The 17,923-nt window shown below is 40.3% G+C and overlaps 1 protein-coding gene across 4 annotated transcripts in view; it reads left to right on the top strand.

The window, feature by feature from the left end:
* The window catches only part of LOC133413238 (latent-transforming growth factor beta-binding protein 1-like), a 115,793-nt gene that overhangs the window by 24,313 nt on the left and 73,557 nt on the right, over positions 1-17,923 (top strand). For all 4 annotated transcript variants that reach the window (XM_061697343.1, XM_061697342.1, XM_061697341.1 and 1 more), the window contains exon 3: positions 603-870. In XM_061697343.1, the coding sequence (XP_061553327.1) occupies positions 603-870 (268 nt within the window). The remainder of the gene's footprint in view (positions 1-602; positions 871-17,923) is intronic.

Below are 17,923 nucleotides of genomic sequence, written 5' to 3'. Positions count from 1 at the left end.
TTTTATTAAAAGTGGGTGTTTTGTTTGAACAGATGTGCGTGTCATTGATTGGTGTACTTTGATGACGGTCATGCTCTCACTGTCAGGGTATATATCAGACTTGTATCCACATTTTAGATGGGCCTGATTCCAATCTAACGATATCTGATTTCTCTTTACACTCCCATGACTCATATACGAAATTGTGCCACTTGGGAGCAAAACATCGGAATCCTGTCGCTTACCCATGTAGCCTAACTGGCAGTGAAATTACTCCCATCGAATTTAGGATCGGTGACGAAATTGCTCCCTATTGCCCCAAACAGAACCATAAACCTTGATTACAGTCTTTTACCTTAGCCAGAAGCTGGATAAGTAGGTGATCACATGTATGCTTAAGAAATTAAACATGACAGCTTCCCTCAGGCTCTCTGCAACATAAAAAGTAGCGAAAAGGTCCAGAAGTTAAGCTAACGACCCCTTTGATTAAATACATTTGAAATGAGCTCCAGTGCCCAGAATAAGAGGAGACATTTCTACTACTGATTCTTGATCCAATTGAGGTCAAAACGTTCTAAAATGACCTGCTGAAAACTTGATCTCCATCTGTGTTCTCTTTTCAGCCGATTGCCAGCCGCCCTGCCAGAACCGCGGCTCCTGCAGCCGGCCGCATACTTGCGTGTGCCGCTCGGGTTTCCAGGGGCCCCGCTGTGAAGAGGTGGCCCCCGAGCAGGTGTACATCCATGACAGAGGGTCTCTGAGGCGTGTGCAGCCGGGCAGCAACCCTTTCCAGAGAGACCAACCGCGCAGACGGCCCTTGGAAAGGCAGATAGATAGCAGCAAGGTCCAGACCCCGCGACCTGCGGCCACCAGGCAACCAGTCCACACTGCGTAAGTGATGCAGCTGTGGCTCCTCACCTGTTCTGTTTGTAGCAAGAAAGCCTTCATTGACATGCCAAACTAGAAGCAGGCCCAATTAAATTGGTCTCAGTTAACCACCATGACTTTTGGGGTGAGCTACTGTATGCTTACTCTTCGGCTACAAGCTAGCCACTATTAATGCTAACTCCTTTCAGGCAAAAAAAGCTTTCAAAAATGTACTCTTCGTTGGTTGTAAATTGAGTGGAAACACATTTGTAACTATTTTCAAGTGAAACATCTCATCGACTCTTAGCAACCATTTGCTAGAGCGTCATTGTTAGCTAGATTGCTCAGTGGCCATTCTGGCCATAAATAATTATGCCTTAAAACCGAGTCAATCAGCATAGAGGGAAGGAAAAAGAATGGTTTCATGAACGTGAGTTCTACAGAGCCAAAGCAGCTTATTGTCTTTTAGGTCCTTACACCAGATATTCAAAGGTCATTAGCTGATATTTTGTTTTCTAATTTAACTGATTGTTCCGTTTTTTTGTCTTTGTTTTCAGTCATGAGATAAAGTCTACTTTATGCTTGAACTTTAAAAACATTTACAGTATGTAATTTTTATATTATTACAGATGTAATAATGGTGTATTTATCTGAAAAAAGAAAGATCCAGTTTATTTAAAATACCTTTACGATTATACAGGGAGGCCCGCAAAAAAAGATATAAACTGACTGATTACAAAATTTTTTAACTTTCTTGTACAAACAGCCATGGTTTAATTACACTCCTCTTCAAGTGCCCATGTTTACATGTGCAATAAATCATCCCAGATGACTCGATTCCACTCCTAATCTTTGATATACACTATGTAAAACAAATGTTAAGACTGATAAGAATTTGCTTCCATACTTGAAGTATTAAGGTAAATCCCTAAGATGTGGAAACAGCATGGTTTACCAGACAGAAGTATCAAACATGCTATTTTCTATGAAAATAGACTGGAAAAATTATATTTTCTTAGTGTTTGACATTCACAGTTTTTCTTTCAGATTTTAGAATAACTCCAACTCGTAAATACCCTAAAGAACTTTTTCAGTTAATTCTCCGAAGACTGCTAATCAGACAGGCCTAATAGTTTCTTGGCTTATACGTGTGTGACTGTTTCAGGTCCATTCTGCTTAGAAATAACCTTTTAGTCTGATTAATCACCTAATCATTGATATAAACGTATTCTTTATTCAGAATGTTGAGCTAGCTTTCTGGGAAAATGTTAATAGTTTATTATTGCTTACAGCTGACATTTGTCATATAGTTTAAAGTTTTGGACCTTGGCCTGCTCCCTAGTTCTATTTTCTCAAGTTGTTACCAAAAACAATGGGACTGGTTTTTGAAGATATACCAGTCTTCTTCCGGAGCATTGCTTATGTGCCCTCAAGCAAGCTCAGTGACAACCTCACTACTCCAATAGTGACCAAGGGTGTTTATTTACTCAACTGCGGACAATAGTAGACATTTATTTGAAGGAGGCCTTTATTTGTACAAGTGCATGTTGAAGGGTGGCGCTTGACACGCTGATGTCTGTTGATTGGTCGAGGGAGTGTTACAGTCAATATGGAATTGTGTACTTTAATTTTGAGTATCTATCAATAATGCAGTTCAGTTAGAGACATAATTAATTGCCACTTTACTTTGACGTACCTGTCTGAACAGTGCGGTCAAAGCAGACAAGCCAGAACAGGGGTGAAGTAAACTATATTCATATTTGCACTTGCTGTACAGCCCCATGCTGATGACATATCATTTCCATTATTATTTTTGCCATTTATTGATTATTCATATACACATGTTGAAAATAAATGTAATATATATTATTTAGCCCTGTGATTGACTGCCGAACCAGTCGAAGGTGTACCTTGCCCAAAGTCAGCTGGTGGGCTCCATCACACCCGCATCCCTAATGAGGAAATGGATGGATATATGCTATTGTTAATTTTTTCAATATTTAGTCCTTAGTTTTTCTTTTTAAAATTTTTCATTCAACAAACCACATGATCATGGTCTATTAGTGTCTTCCATGGAGCTTCTCATGCTAATTGTTTTTCTTTTGACAGCTTGTGTGTTTGCCAGTGTTGTATTATTATCCTGACTTCACCACACACGTTTGTGGTGTCTGTGATCAATTGTAAGTTTTGGCAGATGGTTCATATTATTTTCTCGTGTATGCCGCTTTCTAAAATATGTTATCTTTGTGTCATAGTAAATTGAATTGCTACTCCTTGCAGATTGTACAGTTGCATTGTGTATTCCTTTTTGTTCTTGACTCACACAATATTTCTGCTTCCTGACTCACATTTGTAGGTCAAAGAGAGTGATAGTAGAGGGAAGAGAGTGTTTCTGAGTCATGCGTGCCCTCATCATGACTGTTCACCCTCGTAATTGTGCGAAAAGCTGACTAACTACTTGTAAGAAGTGCGGTTAGGCTCCAAGATGAGACATTTCCCTCTTCCGGAATTTAAGATTTCCCAGCATGCAGCTTAAGCTAATTATTAGATGTGGTTGTTGCGTAAAGCCCTTAATACGACAGGTGGTGAATCTGCCAGCGCTGTAAATCACCTAAGATTTATTTCTCTTCTCGGTCCTTCCAGGAAGCTTTGAGACAAATTGGAGTGCAAATCTCAGATCTCATGGACTGACAGAACATTTTCTGCATTCTTCTGGCGCAGACGTGACTTGAAAGTGTTCCCCCTGGAGAAGACGTGGAGGATGCAAGTCTTGGTTTCATATATCTGATTAATGTTGCACTGCTTCAAAGCCAGGAAAGCACGAGCAACATGAAGTCATAGAGTGAGATAGTGAGACAACACCATTGCCCAGTCTTGGTATTTGGATTAAGGAGGAGGGAGGACTGACATTTGCTTCAGAAATATCTTTTTTTTCTCTACCTAAATGCCCAGGGAATAAATTCCTTCCCATATGTGCAGCTACTTTCCTTCCAGTTTTGTCCTACTGGCAAGGGTGTCCGGTACTAAATAAGTCTGTCTTGGATCACATTTGACTTTTTATGTCAGCAGCACCCCTTTATTGACCTCACCTGTCAAGTGCCGCCAACAACAAGCAATAGTTTGGAAAAGGAATAGGACATGGACGCAGGGAGAGAAAACATTTATATAAAGACATTAAAACAATGACCGCAGTGATAATAATCTCTACATGGTCCAGGATCGCATCTCAGTCGCAGGCTTAATTTATTTACATTTGTCGAGGTATATTTGTTGGCCATCAATGTTCATCAGCAGCCAACCGTTGTAGTAGAAAAACAAACACTCAGTGCGATGAGTGAACAGTCTGCGTAATAGTCATGACAGTAAATTACCTTAAATATAATAGTTTTCTCCTTCCAATGGGCTGCCATATATAACTGATGTTAATGTGGTGAATGATATGATCCATTGCCACATCATTAGATGAGGACTCAATAGTCATTGTAGGGCTCCAGACTGATAGCTTTGGTGTTTCCAAATTTGTCATTTGGTCGCACCCTTTTTCCTGACATTTTCAATTAGTGAATTCAAAGTTTCTTGTCTGTTTTACTACATCAAACGTGAGATCAACTTCATTATCGTTACTTATGTTCCCACAGGCTTTGTTTCAGTTAATGATTCAACTATTGGGTTAGCTGGTGTTTTCTGTTTTGTGTGGACACTGGACTGGAACTCATTGTCTTCATCTTAAGAGCCCGACTTGCTAGCTAAAGGCCAAGCATAATGCCATCAGTTGCTACCGCCTTGATTCTCAGAGTATAAATACATAATAAAGTGTACACATTACTTCGAACAATACCACTATGGTCTGGTGCCTGCATTTGGATTGATGTAATGACAAACTATAGTTACAGTACAATGGACCCTTAAAAGTCACACAGTCTGTTCCGTCAAGTTGGCCACTGTAACATTACTATGTTCGAACAATAAAACACTCTTTAAACACTCCCTTAACTGTTATGACAAAGTAGAACTGTGTAATAAAAGGTGGGTCACGACTCACGCTAGTATGTTAGTATACTCTTCAGCCTCTAAATCTTCACTCGCTACTCCTACAGTATTTATTCATCCCCATGTCTATAGATGATCATCTCCTGTTGGCATGGCTACGCACTCCATTGGGACACATTAGAGGCTGGAGTTTACTACAGCTTTGAATGGGAGTCTGCTTACTTCACAGAGCTCCATATGTACATTCTTCATTGTTTCTCTCTTAGTTACTTCCTGTGCTAGTACTTCTGTTGAGAATAAGTGTCACAAAAATATACATCAAATGTATGAGAAGGTTTTTCGTTGAAAATGTTGATCAACATTTGATGCTGTTCATATGTGTGCATCTTTGGCATCAGGCAGAATTTTGTTGAAAGTCTGGAGTTTACCTGTAAATGGTATGTTAGTGGGGCCATAGTTAATCTTTTACTTACTGCCTCTTCCATCCTGGAGTTAAAAGTCTGAACATATGTTGGATTCTGGCACACAGAAACGACCTTCCCGTTTTTTGACTCAGTTTTAGTGACCCTTTGAACTTTGAATACCAAATGCCTCAATGCCATGTGCTTGGGGACTATAAATTGTAAATTCGAATGGAGGTAAAAATGCATAGCTGTTTCCTCGCCTTAATGGTGATGAGTTAATAGTTTTCATTGTGACATTGGCCTTTTCCGTAAATGCGCCACACAGCAGTCATGAAAAACCTGTCACTGTCAGCATTAAATCCTATAGATCACAGATGGTCGCAGTAGGAAGGTCAAGGCCAATGATGAACTCCCCTGGCTGAGTTACAATGGTGATAACACATAAATCACCTTCTCTGTTGAGGCCCTCATATCACCTCCACACCCCCATTAGTCTATGACATCAGTCGTCTGCAGGAAACAGAGCGGGACAGAGCAGGATGTGTGTGCACCATGTACATCATCCCTGCTAAATTCATTTTGCTCTCATTTTCTGTTACATAATCTGACTGCAGAAGGCACCTGGACAGTAGATGAAGCTGTAGTGATAAAGGTATCTGGCTAGACAGTAGATGAAGCTGTAATGATAAAGGTATCTGACTGGTAACGGATGACGAGATGGTTAAAATTAAAATTGTTTTTGTGAAAATCCTGTCTCAGCTTGTTAAAAAAAAAACATAGAACTGATTAAATAAATATTGGTAACCGTTAGTAACTATCTTATTTGTGACAGCCTGGGTCAGTTAATCCAACTGCAAGTATTAGTATTAGTTAACTTGAAACCTTTTCTCTGAAGCACAGGCTGCTGATTCAAAGGCCTTATTTTTCCTGCAGTGAAGCAATTTGGTGCAATCCAGCAATACACTATATTGGCTCATAAAACTGCAGTAAAACTCTGGTGGAGAAAGTATGTGATAAGTCTGATGTAAACAGTAGTCAGTACCAGGATGCACGAGTCTAGTTTGCTGAATACATCAGGACATAAGATTGCGTGTTTGTTTATTTGTTTATTAGTCATCAAGTTTGGATTTCCCATGAAATTTTTCAGGTATGGCGCCTGGGAAAAACATTTGGCTTTGGATGGCTCGGATTTTTTTTTTTTTACCCTTGTGGTAATATTTCAAGCTTTTTTGATCAAGTGGAAGCTGCCCCTGCACGCAGTCCCTGCCTGTTGTATAGTAGAGGTGGAACAATTAATCGATTAATCCACAACTACCAGTAATAGATGATCAAATTAATTGACAACTATTTTAATAATCGATGAATCGTTTAGAGCCATTGTTTAACTTAAAAAAATTAAAATCCTCTGATTTCAGCCTCTCAACAGTAAATATTATTTGATTTCTGTGTTACTTCATGAAAGCAGAATAATCAATTATCTTAATGCTTAATCAAAATAAGACCTTTGCAAAAATCTGCTTTTACTTTGGAAAACAACGATCAACATTTTTGCCTATTTACTGACGCTTTACGGGCCAAACCAGTAAATGAGTCATAATCAATTTATGGAAAATAATAGTTTAATCTATTACCAAAATAATCAGTATTTGCAGCCATAGTATGAATGACCTGTAATTTAAGTAGTTGAGCGTGAAACCCAGAAGTGTATATCAAACTAGTAGCCCTTCGCATTAAGCAGTACCTAAGAAGTAGCTATCATTTTCAAAAATGTTGGTGAGTACATTGCTCCCTCTTGTGTGATATTGTTTAATTATTGTTGTTTTTTTGGTTTTGTTTAATCATTACATAATACCAAATAAACAACAATAAACGGTTAATAAACAACAATTTAAAACCAAAACAAAAAAACAACTCGCTCAGAATTTCGCAGGTGACCTTTTGCTTTTTCCCATGGGTCTTCATCTTTTCTGCAACACCCATTCCAAAAGATGGATCGCCATCACGCAAAGTTTTGAAACCTCAGCTGTTCCACTGTATATTCTTTAAATAATGTATGAATTGCAATGCCATATTTCAAGCATATGGTGATGCATCTGTGTCTTGACTCATTGCTGTTTTTACCATACATATTCATAACTGCCTTGATGGTGATTAGAATTTAACAACAGGGAACAAATAACATAAAGATAAATGACCCCTGACAGTGTGATCTCTGCATTAACCCTTATGGCCCACGTACAGTATGCATGGTGACTAAGGCCGAGCGCTTATGTGTGGGTTGTTGACTCAAGGCTTTGCACATAACCACACAGCCGTTTCTCAGAGGAAACTGTGGTCATAGTGGGAGTTCTCCTTGTTAATCATGGATCACTGGTTTCTTTCACTCCCATTACAGAAAAACCACAGCAGCAGCGCAGACTGGATCTGCTGTCAAAATCTCGTAGGTGACCTCGGCACCTGTATGGAAATATAATTCAGGAACAATGCTGTTGTCACTACTCATTATCAAAAATTTCAAACCACAACAAAAAGATGGGAGTGGTTTTGAAGAAATAAAAGAAAAAACAATAGAGCAAATTCTCCAGTAGCTCGACGTGTAGTTAAATTGAATTAGTATTTCGAATGCTGTACTGCTTTAAGTTACACCTGACAGTCTTGCATAGCTGATCTAAAAAAAGGCAGGTCCAAATTCATCCTTTCGTCTTTTGGCCAGTAAATGGTATTTCCGGCAGGTTTCATCCTGCTAAACAAGACACATTTCCACCTGTCCAGAGTAACTATTTGTGTTCCTGTGTTGGTTGAATGGGAATGAAGTTGGATGTGGTCGGTTAGCTGGATGCAAGCTGATGCTACAAATTTGATATGTGCCGTCTCTTGTACGCGTTATTGCATGCATGCAAAGTTAATGGTCATGTTTTTATGCAAGGCAATTCTAAAACCAATATGGCAGAAAAACATTTTCTCAGGAGAAAATGACAAAATTGTTTCGACAGGACGGTTAAGTTTTTACTGGCTTCGGTTGATCAATATATTGTCTCCGTGTTTGTTTATCTTGTTTGTCAATGGAAAATTATAGAAGTGGTAGACAGACTAAGGAGAGCGAACATGAGATCAAATTTGGGAACAATCCCGTTCATTGCAATCAAACACTTAGATTACACAAGTGTCAAATCTTATCACTCAGTTTGGAAACTAGTTTCCTTTTTTTGTCCCTCGGGATCCTGAAGGAATTTTAGATCTGAATGAAACCTGAAAACTTTTAGCTACAGTAATAGGATTCTATATTGTTGCCATTAAATCACTGTATTTGTAGGTGACATTTAAAAGAGTTGCCTAAGGTCTGTCCTCAGAGTGTTCTTGTTTTTGTCTAACCAGCACAAGGGATGTGCTTTCAGCTTTGCTCACTGTATATTGTGTGTAACATATGTGTTGAAGACAGCCTAAATGTACTGTCGACTGAATTTCAGTAAGCTTAACACAGCAATATTGACTTAGTCGGGCCAGGAAAAGTAGCTGTTTTTCTGTCTAAAAATACAGAGCCAAATGAGTCCCATGAGTGTTTGGCTTCCTGCTAGGCCAGGGGGAACAAAGGACCATAGAGAATTTAGCACTCAGCGTGGGACAGATACGTCTTTCACGCCCACATCACATTTTTCTAAAGCCCTGTCTGCAACACACTCTCTGGGCAGCAGTGTCATTTGGCCCAGTTTCGTTGGGGAAATCAAGCACATCGGTGCAGGTGCTAATCGTTTCTAGTGCCTGATTCAGGCTGATGGAGGTGGCATACCAGAGGATCTCAATATACAATATATCTGAATTATCAATTATATATCAAAAATTGTGTGCTCACATGGGCCTGAGCCACTGTTCCAGGAACCTTTATTTGTTGCTCTCTAAATCGACACTATGAGGGTTAAGTTACATCAGTCGCCTTCGGTACCGGAAACCCACTTTGGCTAACTTTCAGGACAGTCTGATGTGTGACACTCACAGAAATAGTCAAGTCAGCAGTGGCTCTTCCTGCTGACCTGTCCTGTGGCATTTTCCTAAGTGAATGATCAGAGTAACTACAACAGACCAGCAAGGCTTGAATTACCTCTCAGCTCACAGTGTCTCCAGACGTTATGATTGTAACCCCTGAACCACAGCAACCGCACCACTGTGCTTCCACCCAGGATCAGACCTCTCTAGATTTATTATGTCTTTGGCGCCCTAGGAGACAAAAGGGGAACTGTTTACCCCACTACAATTGTGTGTTATGTTCATGTCTAACTCTATTATATACTGTGTAGTCAGTCATCCAGGTCATGGTAACCCTCAGAAGTTGAAGCGAAGGCAATTTGAACTTTTGCTAGCAGTTTTGCCTTAATTCCAAAACTGAAGATGCTTTCAACAAAACCAAGAAGTCTAGTTGTCTTTGATTCAACTTTTGAAAATCTATCATCTACTATTTTCATGCTTGCAGTCAAACGATACCATTATAATGAAATGCATTTCATCCCTTAATCTGTCAGTGTAGCAGGTCCAACTAATACACTTTGCTACACAGTATTTCTTTATCAGTATTCTTTGCTGTTTTCCATGCTTGACCAGACCCATTTATATGAGCCCAATCCCCATTAGGGAAAAAAAAAAAAAAAAAAAGAGTTATCCGATGCAAACCCACAGTAATTCATTTCACCCAGGATCTGGCTGCTACTAGAGGGATTCTTGGAAGGCTGTCCAGACAGAGAGAACATGATTTAATCCAGTCTCAGTGGCGGGTGCGATAAGCCCTTAGACACACCCAGATTTTCACAAGGGGAAATATTCTTCCAGGACCCCCAATTATCTAAGTCATAATGGCTGGAGATGTTATCAAAAAAAAAAAAAAGACTGGCCCTTAATTGCTCACCGATGTTTGGCCTTATCCCTCCATGTATTTTAGAAGAAAGTGTCTGTGTGCAGTGATTTTCTGTAATGGAGCTTACTCATTTTAAACTACTGGCACTACCTTCAATAAATTTAATTTCCAGGGATCGTGCATTTCAAACAAACCACCTCTTTGGAGGCATAACACAGCCATTGGTTTGACTGGGAATGGGAAAATAGGTTTGGTTTGGCCAAATATTAACACTACATAACTACAAACATCCCTTACTAAGGCTAATGTAAGGGTACTAGCACCCTTTGGTCCATTTTAAGCGACCTCTGAAGTAGTTTTTTCCCACTTGGTGCACTTTGTTTGGTCAGGTGGGCACAAAGTAACCAAAGCTGTCAGTAATCATGACGTTACTACAGGTAGTAAACAGATGAGGCCGATAAATTACTGAACATGTCTTTGGTTTAGTATGTACTTTATGCAGTTAGCACGTTAACATGCAAACACATCTTCCTTTCACAGTGTGAAGATGAATGATACTTGCAATCCCCCCTAAGAGTACAACACGCTCCGTAAAGCATTTAGTATTGTTGTTTTACTCACCATACTCAAGGACGGAGCCCCTACAAGGACATGGGAAAAAATCTTAGGTGGGTTTTCATGATTTGTCATTTGGATCTTTACAGGGTGAAAAGGAACTGATCCGGGCGGAAAAGCAAAATTCCAATTCCATTCAACTGATATGGGCCAGAGAAAGTAAACTATTTGTGCTATGGTAAATTAATGTAACCTGAATTTAATGGGCTCTTTCCTGGCCTGTGTCACCTCCCTCCAGCAATTTGTGGCTCTTTGGCAGAGATTCAAATAATGGGTTAAGCGTATTACTGATAGGGCCATTTAAAAAAATAAATAAATTTTTTTAGCATCTTAATATATAGCCTGGGATGTTTAGTTTGGCAAAGCCTGCATTATAAAATAAAGGTTTACTACCAGAGATTATATATTTAAACTTCTAGAAAAAGATGTAATTTTAAGTCAAACTTTACTGTGACAGGAGCTGTCGCTGAGTTATTTTTGTATTTCCAATTAGCATAAAGTCTGCCACTGTCCCTTTATGCAACCTTGTTGCTAAGAGTAACACAAAACAACAGTGTAATGAAAAAAACGAGGGTTGGATGCTATATTTAATGGTTCATGCTGGGAATCAAACCTCAGGATTTTATTGAAAGAATGACACGGGGCCTTGGTGGCAAACGATGAGTGGATGAGTGCTGCCTGAAGCCTGAGAAATGAAATGTGCGACCACAATTGGTTTTGACTGCCAGTGGTGCACATGGTGTGGTTCAGTGAATTGTGTGTATAAAAAATAAATAAATAAAAAAAAAAGATACATTTATTTTTCTCAGCCCACAGAGACTTATTTCACCTCCTAAAATATACAGAGACTGCTAAGACAAACTAAATTCCAGACTGAACTCTTTTGACTGTGGTACAGTATATGAACTATTGGAGAGCAAACATATCTTTTCAAAATAAAAGCAAATAGATTTGAAATACCAAGATAGCAATTAATCTCTTATCACGTATCAGATATAAACCTTGTAAAAACTTGTTACTAAATGGAATTCTGCAAGGACCATGTCATACTTGGCAAGGGGGAGCTAAACGTACGATAGCATCTTCACAACTAATCTGGAATGTTTGCACTTTCCAAGATACATTGTTGTTAATGTTTTAAAACAGAGATTTATAACACTGCTGGGCTTTGAATAGCAACACACGAACAAGTGTGTATGTTTGTCTTTAGAGTTCTTGAATTACATCTCCTGGGATTATCAGTGAAGGCTTTCAGTCATCCAGGTCATAGATACAGTATCTGAGAAAGGTACAATGGAGTGCAACTTAATTTTTTTAGAGATTCACAACGACATATCACCCCTCATCCAAAGACTTCTTCATTTTATACAAATCGTGGGGAGGCAGCTGTTTCCAAGTTGCTGATGTCATCAGGCATGCTGGTGTTACTTTACAACACCAACACCGGTTCCTAAGAGATGTTCAAGCACTTGAGCCGTGTGAATGTTACATCATTAAGTGTTTGAGATGGTATAGAAGTTTTGTAGCAGACCTACAATATTTGGAAATGCTTTTTAGTCGAGTTTTAATATAGAACCTAGGGATAGGCATCATAATCGATGATGAGTTAGGTCGATTGTATGGAATTGATTGTTGGTAAATTGGGTCTTTAAGCAGTTGAGGTGAAAAGGAGTGCACTATTTATCTGCAACCAGCAGAGGTGCTATTGCTTCAGTCTAAACGAGTTAGTGATCTTAAGAAGAACAACATATCTACACGATGTGAAGTTGTGCTAGATCCATTAATAATTCCGCTATCGCAACTCCTTAAGGGAGCATAACCTGTTTCAAACGGGAGTTCGGTAGAGATTCTCACATCTCATTTAAAATAATCTTTAAAAAATAACAAATCCATTTACTTAATTCAGGAAATTTTCGGATTTCCTTGATGAGGGAAATTTAGTCAAATGCCCATCTTAACAGAGCCCCATTTGCTCGTGTAGCAGTTCACATAGCTGACCTTTACCACTCAATACCTCATTCCCATTCAATCTGAGAAGGACACTTCTGCGGTACCCAGTGCCCAATAGCATTTTAGTGCCTATATAGGATTTTGTTTGCTTTGTGACTAGATTGGATAGTCCTATGTTTAAATTAACTGAAAACAAGAAACAGGATGCACACATGTCCAAAACTCAGGTAAACAACTAAATGCCAATACAAACAGGTGACATCAAGCCGTAAAAACACAGAGGTAGACAGTAATAAATAAATGACAATATAATAATGTTACATACTGTATACTATGGCCTGGATTATATTTTTGAATCTCTCACAAAGCTCTCTCAGTCAGAACCCCAATATTTTCATAAATAAATCCCTTTCCCTGAAAAATGTTTTTGCAGCAGTTGATTGGACTAGTACAACATTTTCATTGTGTCAGCTGCTGTTTGCACAATTTTCTTAATTTGTGCTACTCCCTTCAGTCAGACTGATGATCAGCGTGTTTGATGGCAAGCTATAAAATGAACGCATTCTCTAAATGAGAAGAAAATGCCAAAACTATGATTTACCTTTGTAATGATGGTCATTTACTTTCCCAGTTTCCAAGTAGCCGTTAAATTGCTATAATGTTTTACAACTCTGACATAAAATAAGTTTTGGCAAATGCTTTTAGTTTGAAAAAGGGTAAACTTATCCTTGAGTTTTAAACAAATATCTCAAATTTCCCAAAGTTGTTAACCCAACTTGTGTGGTTGTATTGGTTATACAGTAACTGCAGAGGGTCGTCACTCATTTCTCTGCAGATCATGTCTGCAAGTCACAAAGACAAATGTGATGGCCAGTTCTATTCATTATCGAGTTGTGTGTTGTGATCCAGACTAGGATGCCCATTCCAGACACTCTTCCCGCTGTCAGACTGTCTTGTTTAGACAGTCTGTTCGGAGCCAAATGACTCCATCCAACATCCAGGCGAACTCCTCATATCGGTCTATTTTCTGCATTGGCTTCTATAAATGCACAATCCAAGCTATTAGACATGGTTTGGATGAGACCACTTCCAAACAAATGGAAATGAAAAATGAGCATTGCCAAGGTTTATGGTGGGCTTCAAGCGCTAAGAAGGGACCAGTGAAAAGTAATATCAAAATAACATACCCCTTTTTAATGGCATTGTACTGTAGGAAAAAACTAGGTAGTCCCCCTGAAATGCATTAGCTGTAACTGACAAAAAGCTTTATTTCATCTGGAAATTTATTGAGAAAGACAGTAACAAAAGCCACCAGAAAAGGCTGTGAGCAAATGAATCAACTTCGGATCATACCTTATTGTGCGAGGTCTTACATAAACACTGTTTGGGCTAGTCAAGCAGGGCGGCCTAGGGAGATTATTCGAGATGTAAACAATTCCTTTGGATCTAGGTCACTGCGTGTGTTTTTGTGTGAATGTTTGGACTGAACAGGATCATCAAATGAATCCAGAATTTTCCCATTCATCCATCTCTTGAAACTCCTGTTTCCCAGTAGAGACATCACCGCCTATATCATGACAATTTGTGCTATCCAAGTCAACTGAAATAGGCTTTACTGGCACCCGATGAGGCGGCACGGTGGCCGACTGGTTAGAGCGTCAGCCTCACAGTTCTGAGGAGCGGGGTTAAATCCACGGCCCGCCTGTGTGGAGTTTGCATGTTCTCCCCGTGCCTGCGTGGGTTTTCTCCGGGCACTCCGGTTTCCTCCCACATTTCAAAAAACATGCATTAATTGGGGACTCTAAATTGCACGTAGGTGTGAATGTGAGTGCAAATGTTGTTTGTTTGAATGTGCCCTGCGATTGGCTGGCAACCAGTTCAGGGTGTACCCCCCCTCCTGCCAAATGATAGCTGGGATAGGCTCCAGCACGCCCGCGACCCTAGTGAGGAGAAGCGGCTCAGAAAATGGATGGATGGATGGCACCCGATGAACCAAACCACCTACCTAAATACATTGACAAGTCCCTGCCCTTGGTGTAGGTTCAACAAAACTTCAAAGTTCACCTGGCCAGGCAGTATAGTTTGTTGGGCACAATTTCACACATAGTTTGTGTTTATCCTCAGCAGAAGCTCAAAGATCAGTGTTTTTCTAGCTTTTTTGAACTCATCTTCCAGTTTTCAGACCTGGCATCCTTTCACAGCACTTGAATTTGCTCTACTGCAGACCACCTCCTTTCCAGCCCCATCTGGGTTTAGGACATCAGTCTGGAATTACCATTCATGCTGCCTGTCATGTCTTCATGAGTGGCGAGCATCCGCATGCTGTAATACCAAAACAAGTTCAAAGATTTTTACTGTGACTGAACGCCAAGTCATGGTTGTGCAATGCATTGGAAGATTTGTTGGTCCCTGCTCAGTGTAAATTCTTGGCTCTCATTGCGATTTGTAATTTCCGTAAATGTGATGAGGTTTAATAGATTTCCATATGATGAGTGAAAGAGGACCCGACCAATAGCGTTAAGTCTTGGAGGCCTTCTTTGCAATCAGATTTAAAAAACTAGAAGAAGATTAAGATAAATTGTTTGGACTGAGGTTTACTGTACATTCACACAGTACAGTTAGATCCAGAAATATTGGAAAAAATAATAATATTGAAAATGAAAAATTTGACTTTTATAATGGATTTGAAATAAAGCATTTAAAATGTGATTGCTTTTGTAGGCTTTCTAATGAGAAGAAGGTGGAGGTGGGTCAAAATCCACAATCAAGAGATGTCTTCATGAATTGAAAAACACAGGGGTTAAAACAATGTGAAAACCACTAGTCACCCATCACATTCTTTGGATAGTGAAGACCTGGTAAACAATTTGATGGTGTCAATGGGATCACGGCTTCAGGCAATCTTGCATGAGCGGAGATTCGAACTGAGGACTTGTCGACTGTGATGCAAATGGAATAGGCCACCGTATATATGTGTGTGTGTATATATATATATATATATATATATATATATATATATATATATATATATATTATGTTATATTATATTATATTGTGTTTCTCATTTAGGTTGTAATTATGATATACTGAGAAATGTTTTGAATATTTTTGCTGCTCTCGCTTAACTGTTTCGATACATCGCTCAGTATAAATAGTGTACTCTAGTTCTACATCATTGCAAACTGCATTTACTTAATAGTTTGCAGCATATAAGAGGTTGTGTACTATATGTTAATAATTGCTGTCAGTCATGGATCATGATCAATTTCTGATAGAACTCATGTTAGATCTCAATAGATTGTATAAGTGTGCCTAATGATTTTTATACTAAACATATGTTCAGATTTGGTTATCAACATCACATGTTTTTTAACATATATAGATAAGATGGGCTATTGTCAAACATAAAATCTTCTGTTTGGTGTAATTGACCGTAGCCGCTTGGAAACATGAGCTTGTTTTACTTCCAGTAGACATAGAGCCGAATAATCCTGTTCTCTGTCTGTGAACTGTGCTCACATTTAGCAGCTTATTCATCGGGATCAGGGATTTAATTGAACATGCATGGCCATCATTTGATATCCCAAACATTTTTCCATGTGTCTTTTAAAATCATGTTCAGTGTAATCTTGGCAGAAGTCTTAAAAATTGCTTTCAAGTCACCCAGAACAGGGCAGGGGGAGAGTTAGTTCCTCCTTGGCTTGCTGGGGCCTAATGATGACATCAAGCATGCAGAGCTGTGCTTGCTCTCAGTGGCCCCTGATCTGCAGGCAGAGGGGGAAGCTGTGAGCTCATGTTGGAAGGAAGTCGCTTCGCCATTGGAAGTCATAGACAGAGAGAGCAACATCTGGCTAAGCCCAGGAAGAGAGGATGTGTGCGAGCCAGGTATATTGTAAACGATGGAAAAAGCTCATCATGATTTGGAGCGGACGGCGGAGCAGAGTTTGCGTTCCGCCTTCTCTGGCGTGCCCTTTGACTCGAGCACCTTGTGTTTCCCAGTGTCACATCCCAATCCATGGGAGCCGCCCTGTGTTTCGGGATCTAGGTCAGCAGCTGTCAACTACAGTCTGCTGCCTTTTCAGAAGATGACATGAGAGAGCACAATCAAATGTTTATCTCGCTTTACCCTTTTCCTTAAATTTCTTCTTCTCGCCGGCAGCAGGGAGGTGCTTTCTTGCCTGCTCTATAAAGAGTCATGCATTGACTTGCATGACATTTGTCACAGCTTGGAATGTCGTGTGCGTGTGTGTATTCATGCGTTTTATATTATGTGTTTATTTATCTGGTTATTGTTGTGTCTGTTGGGAGCTGATTCACTGTATAAATACATGGTGTGTGGCTCTGAATCACATGTAACTACAAAGTAGAGCGCAGCCTTTTGCCAAGGTTGAAAGATTGTGGTCTGCAAATCAACACAAAGGATTTCTGGTAAAGAACAGATTAAACAAATATTTGTATTCACATTATCCAATGTGGCGGGACGGTGCCCGACTGGTTAGCACATCTGCCTCACAGTTCTGAGGACCTGGGTTCAAATCCACCCTCGCCTGTGTGGACTTTGCATTTTCTTCCTGTGCCTACGTTGGTTTTCTCTGGGTACTCCGGTTTCCTCCCTCATCCCCAAAAAAATGCATGGTAGGTAAATTTAAAATGATAAATTCCCCTTAGTTGTGAATGTGAGTGGTATGGTAGTTTGTTTATAGGTGCCCTGCAATTGGCTGGCGACCAGTCTGGTTGTCGGGCCGCGGAGGGGCAGGGGGTCTGCCGCCCCCCTTGGGCCCCACCTTCCTCTCCTCTCTCTTGGCACCCTCGCCCGTCCTTTCTCACGACGGCTGCTTAACATGGGCTCGCTTTGGCGGGCTATGACCGTTTTTGGGTGGCTGCTGGCTCGTGCGTTGGGTCCTGTTGGTGGGTGGGGCCCCCATGCTCTCCGGGGGGCTATCCGGGTGGGAGGGTGGTTTCGGGTGGGGGTTGGGCATGGGGGGGCGGTGGTTTGGTGCCCGTGGTCCTCCCTGTGGGACTGGCCACGGCGCTTCGGTCGGGCTCGGGACCTCCCTGGGTCCTGGGGGGTCTGTGGTGTCCCCCTGGTTGGGTCCCCTACACGATGGGTTCGCTGACTCGGCCCCCCCTTGCGGGTGGGTGGGCGGTGGTTGGCTCACCCTTCCTCGATGTGCTGGCTCAGCAACTCCGTACACCAGTTGACTAACATGCATTTGATTTGATGTCCATTCACTAATAAGTTTGATAGACACACTATAGTCTTTAATTACTTGCT

This window comes from Phycodurus eques, chromosome 14 (assembly GCF_024500275.1).
Source record: "Phycodurus eques isolate BA_2022a chromosome 14, UOR_Pequ_1.1, whole genome shotgun sequence".
NCBI lineage: Eukaryota > Metazoa > Chordata > Actinopteri > Syngnathiformes > Syngnathidae > Phycodurus > Phycodurus eques.
This window is presented reverse-complemented; position numbering and strand designations above follow the sequence as displayed.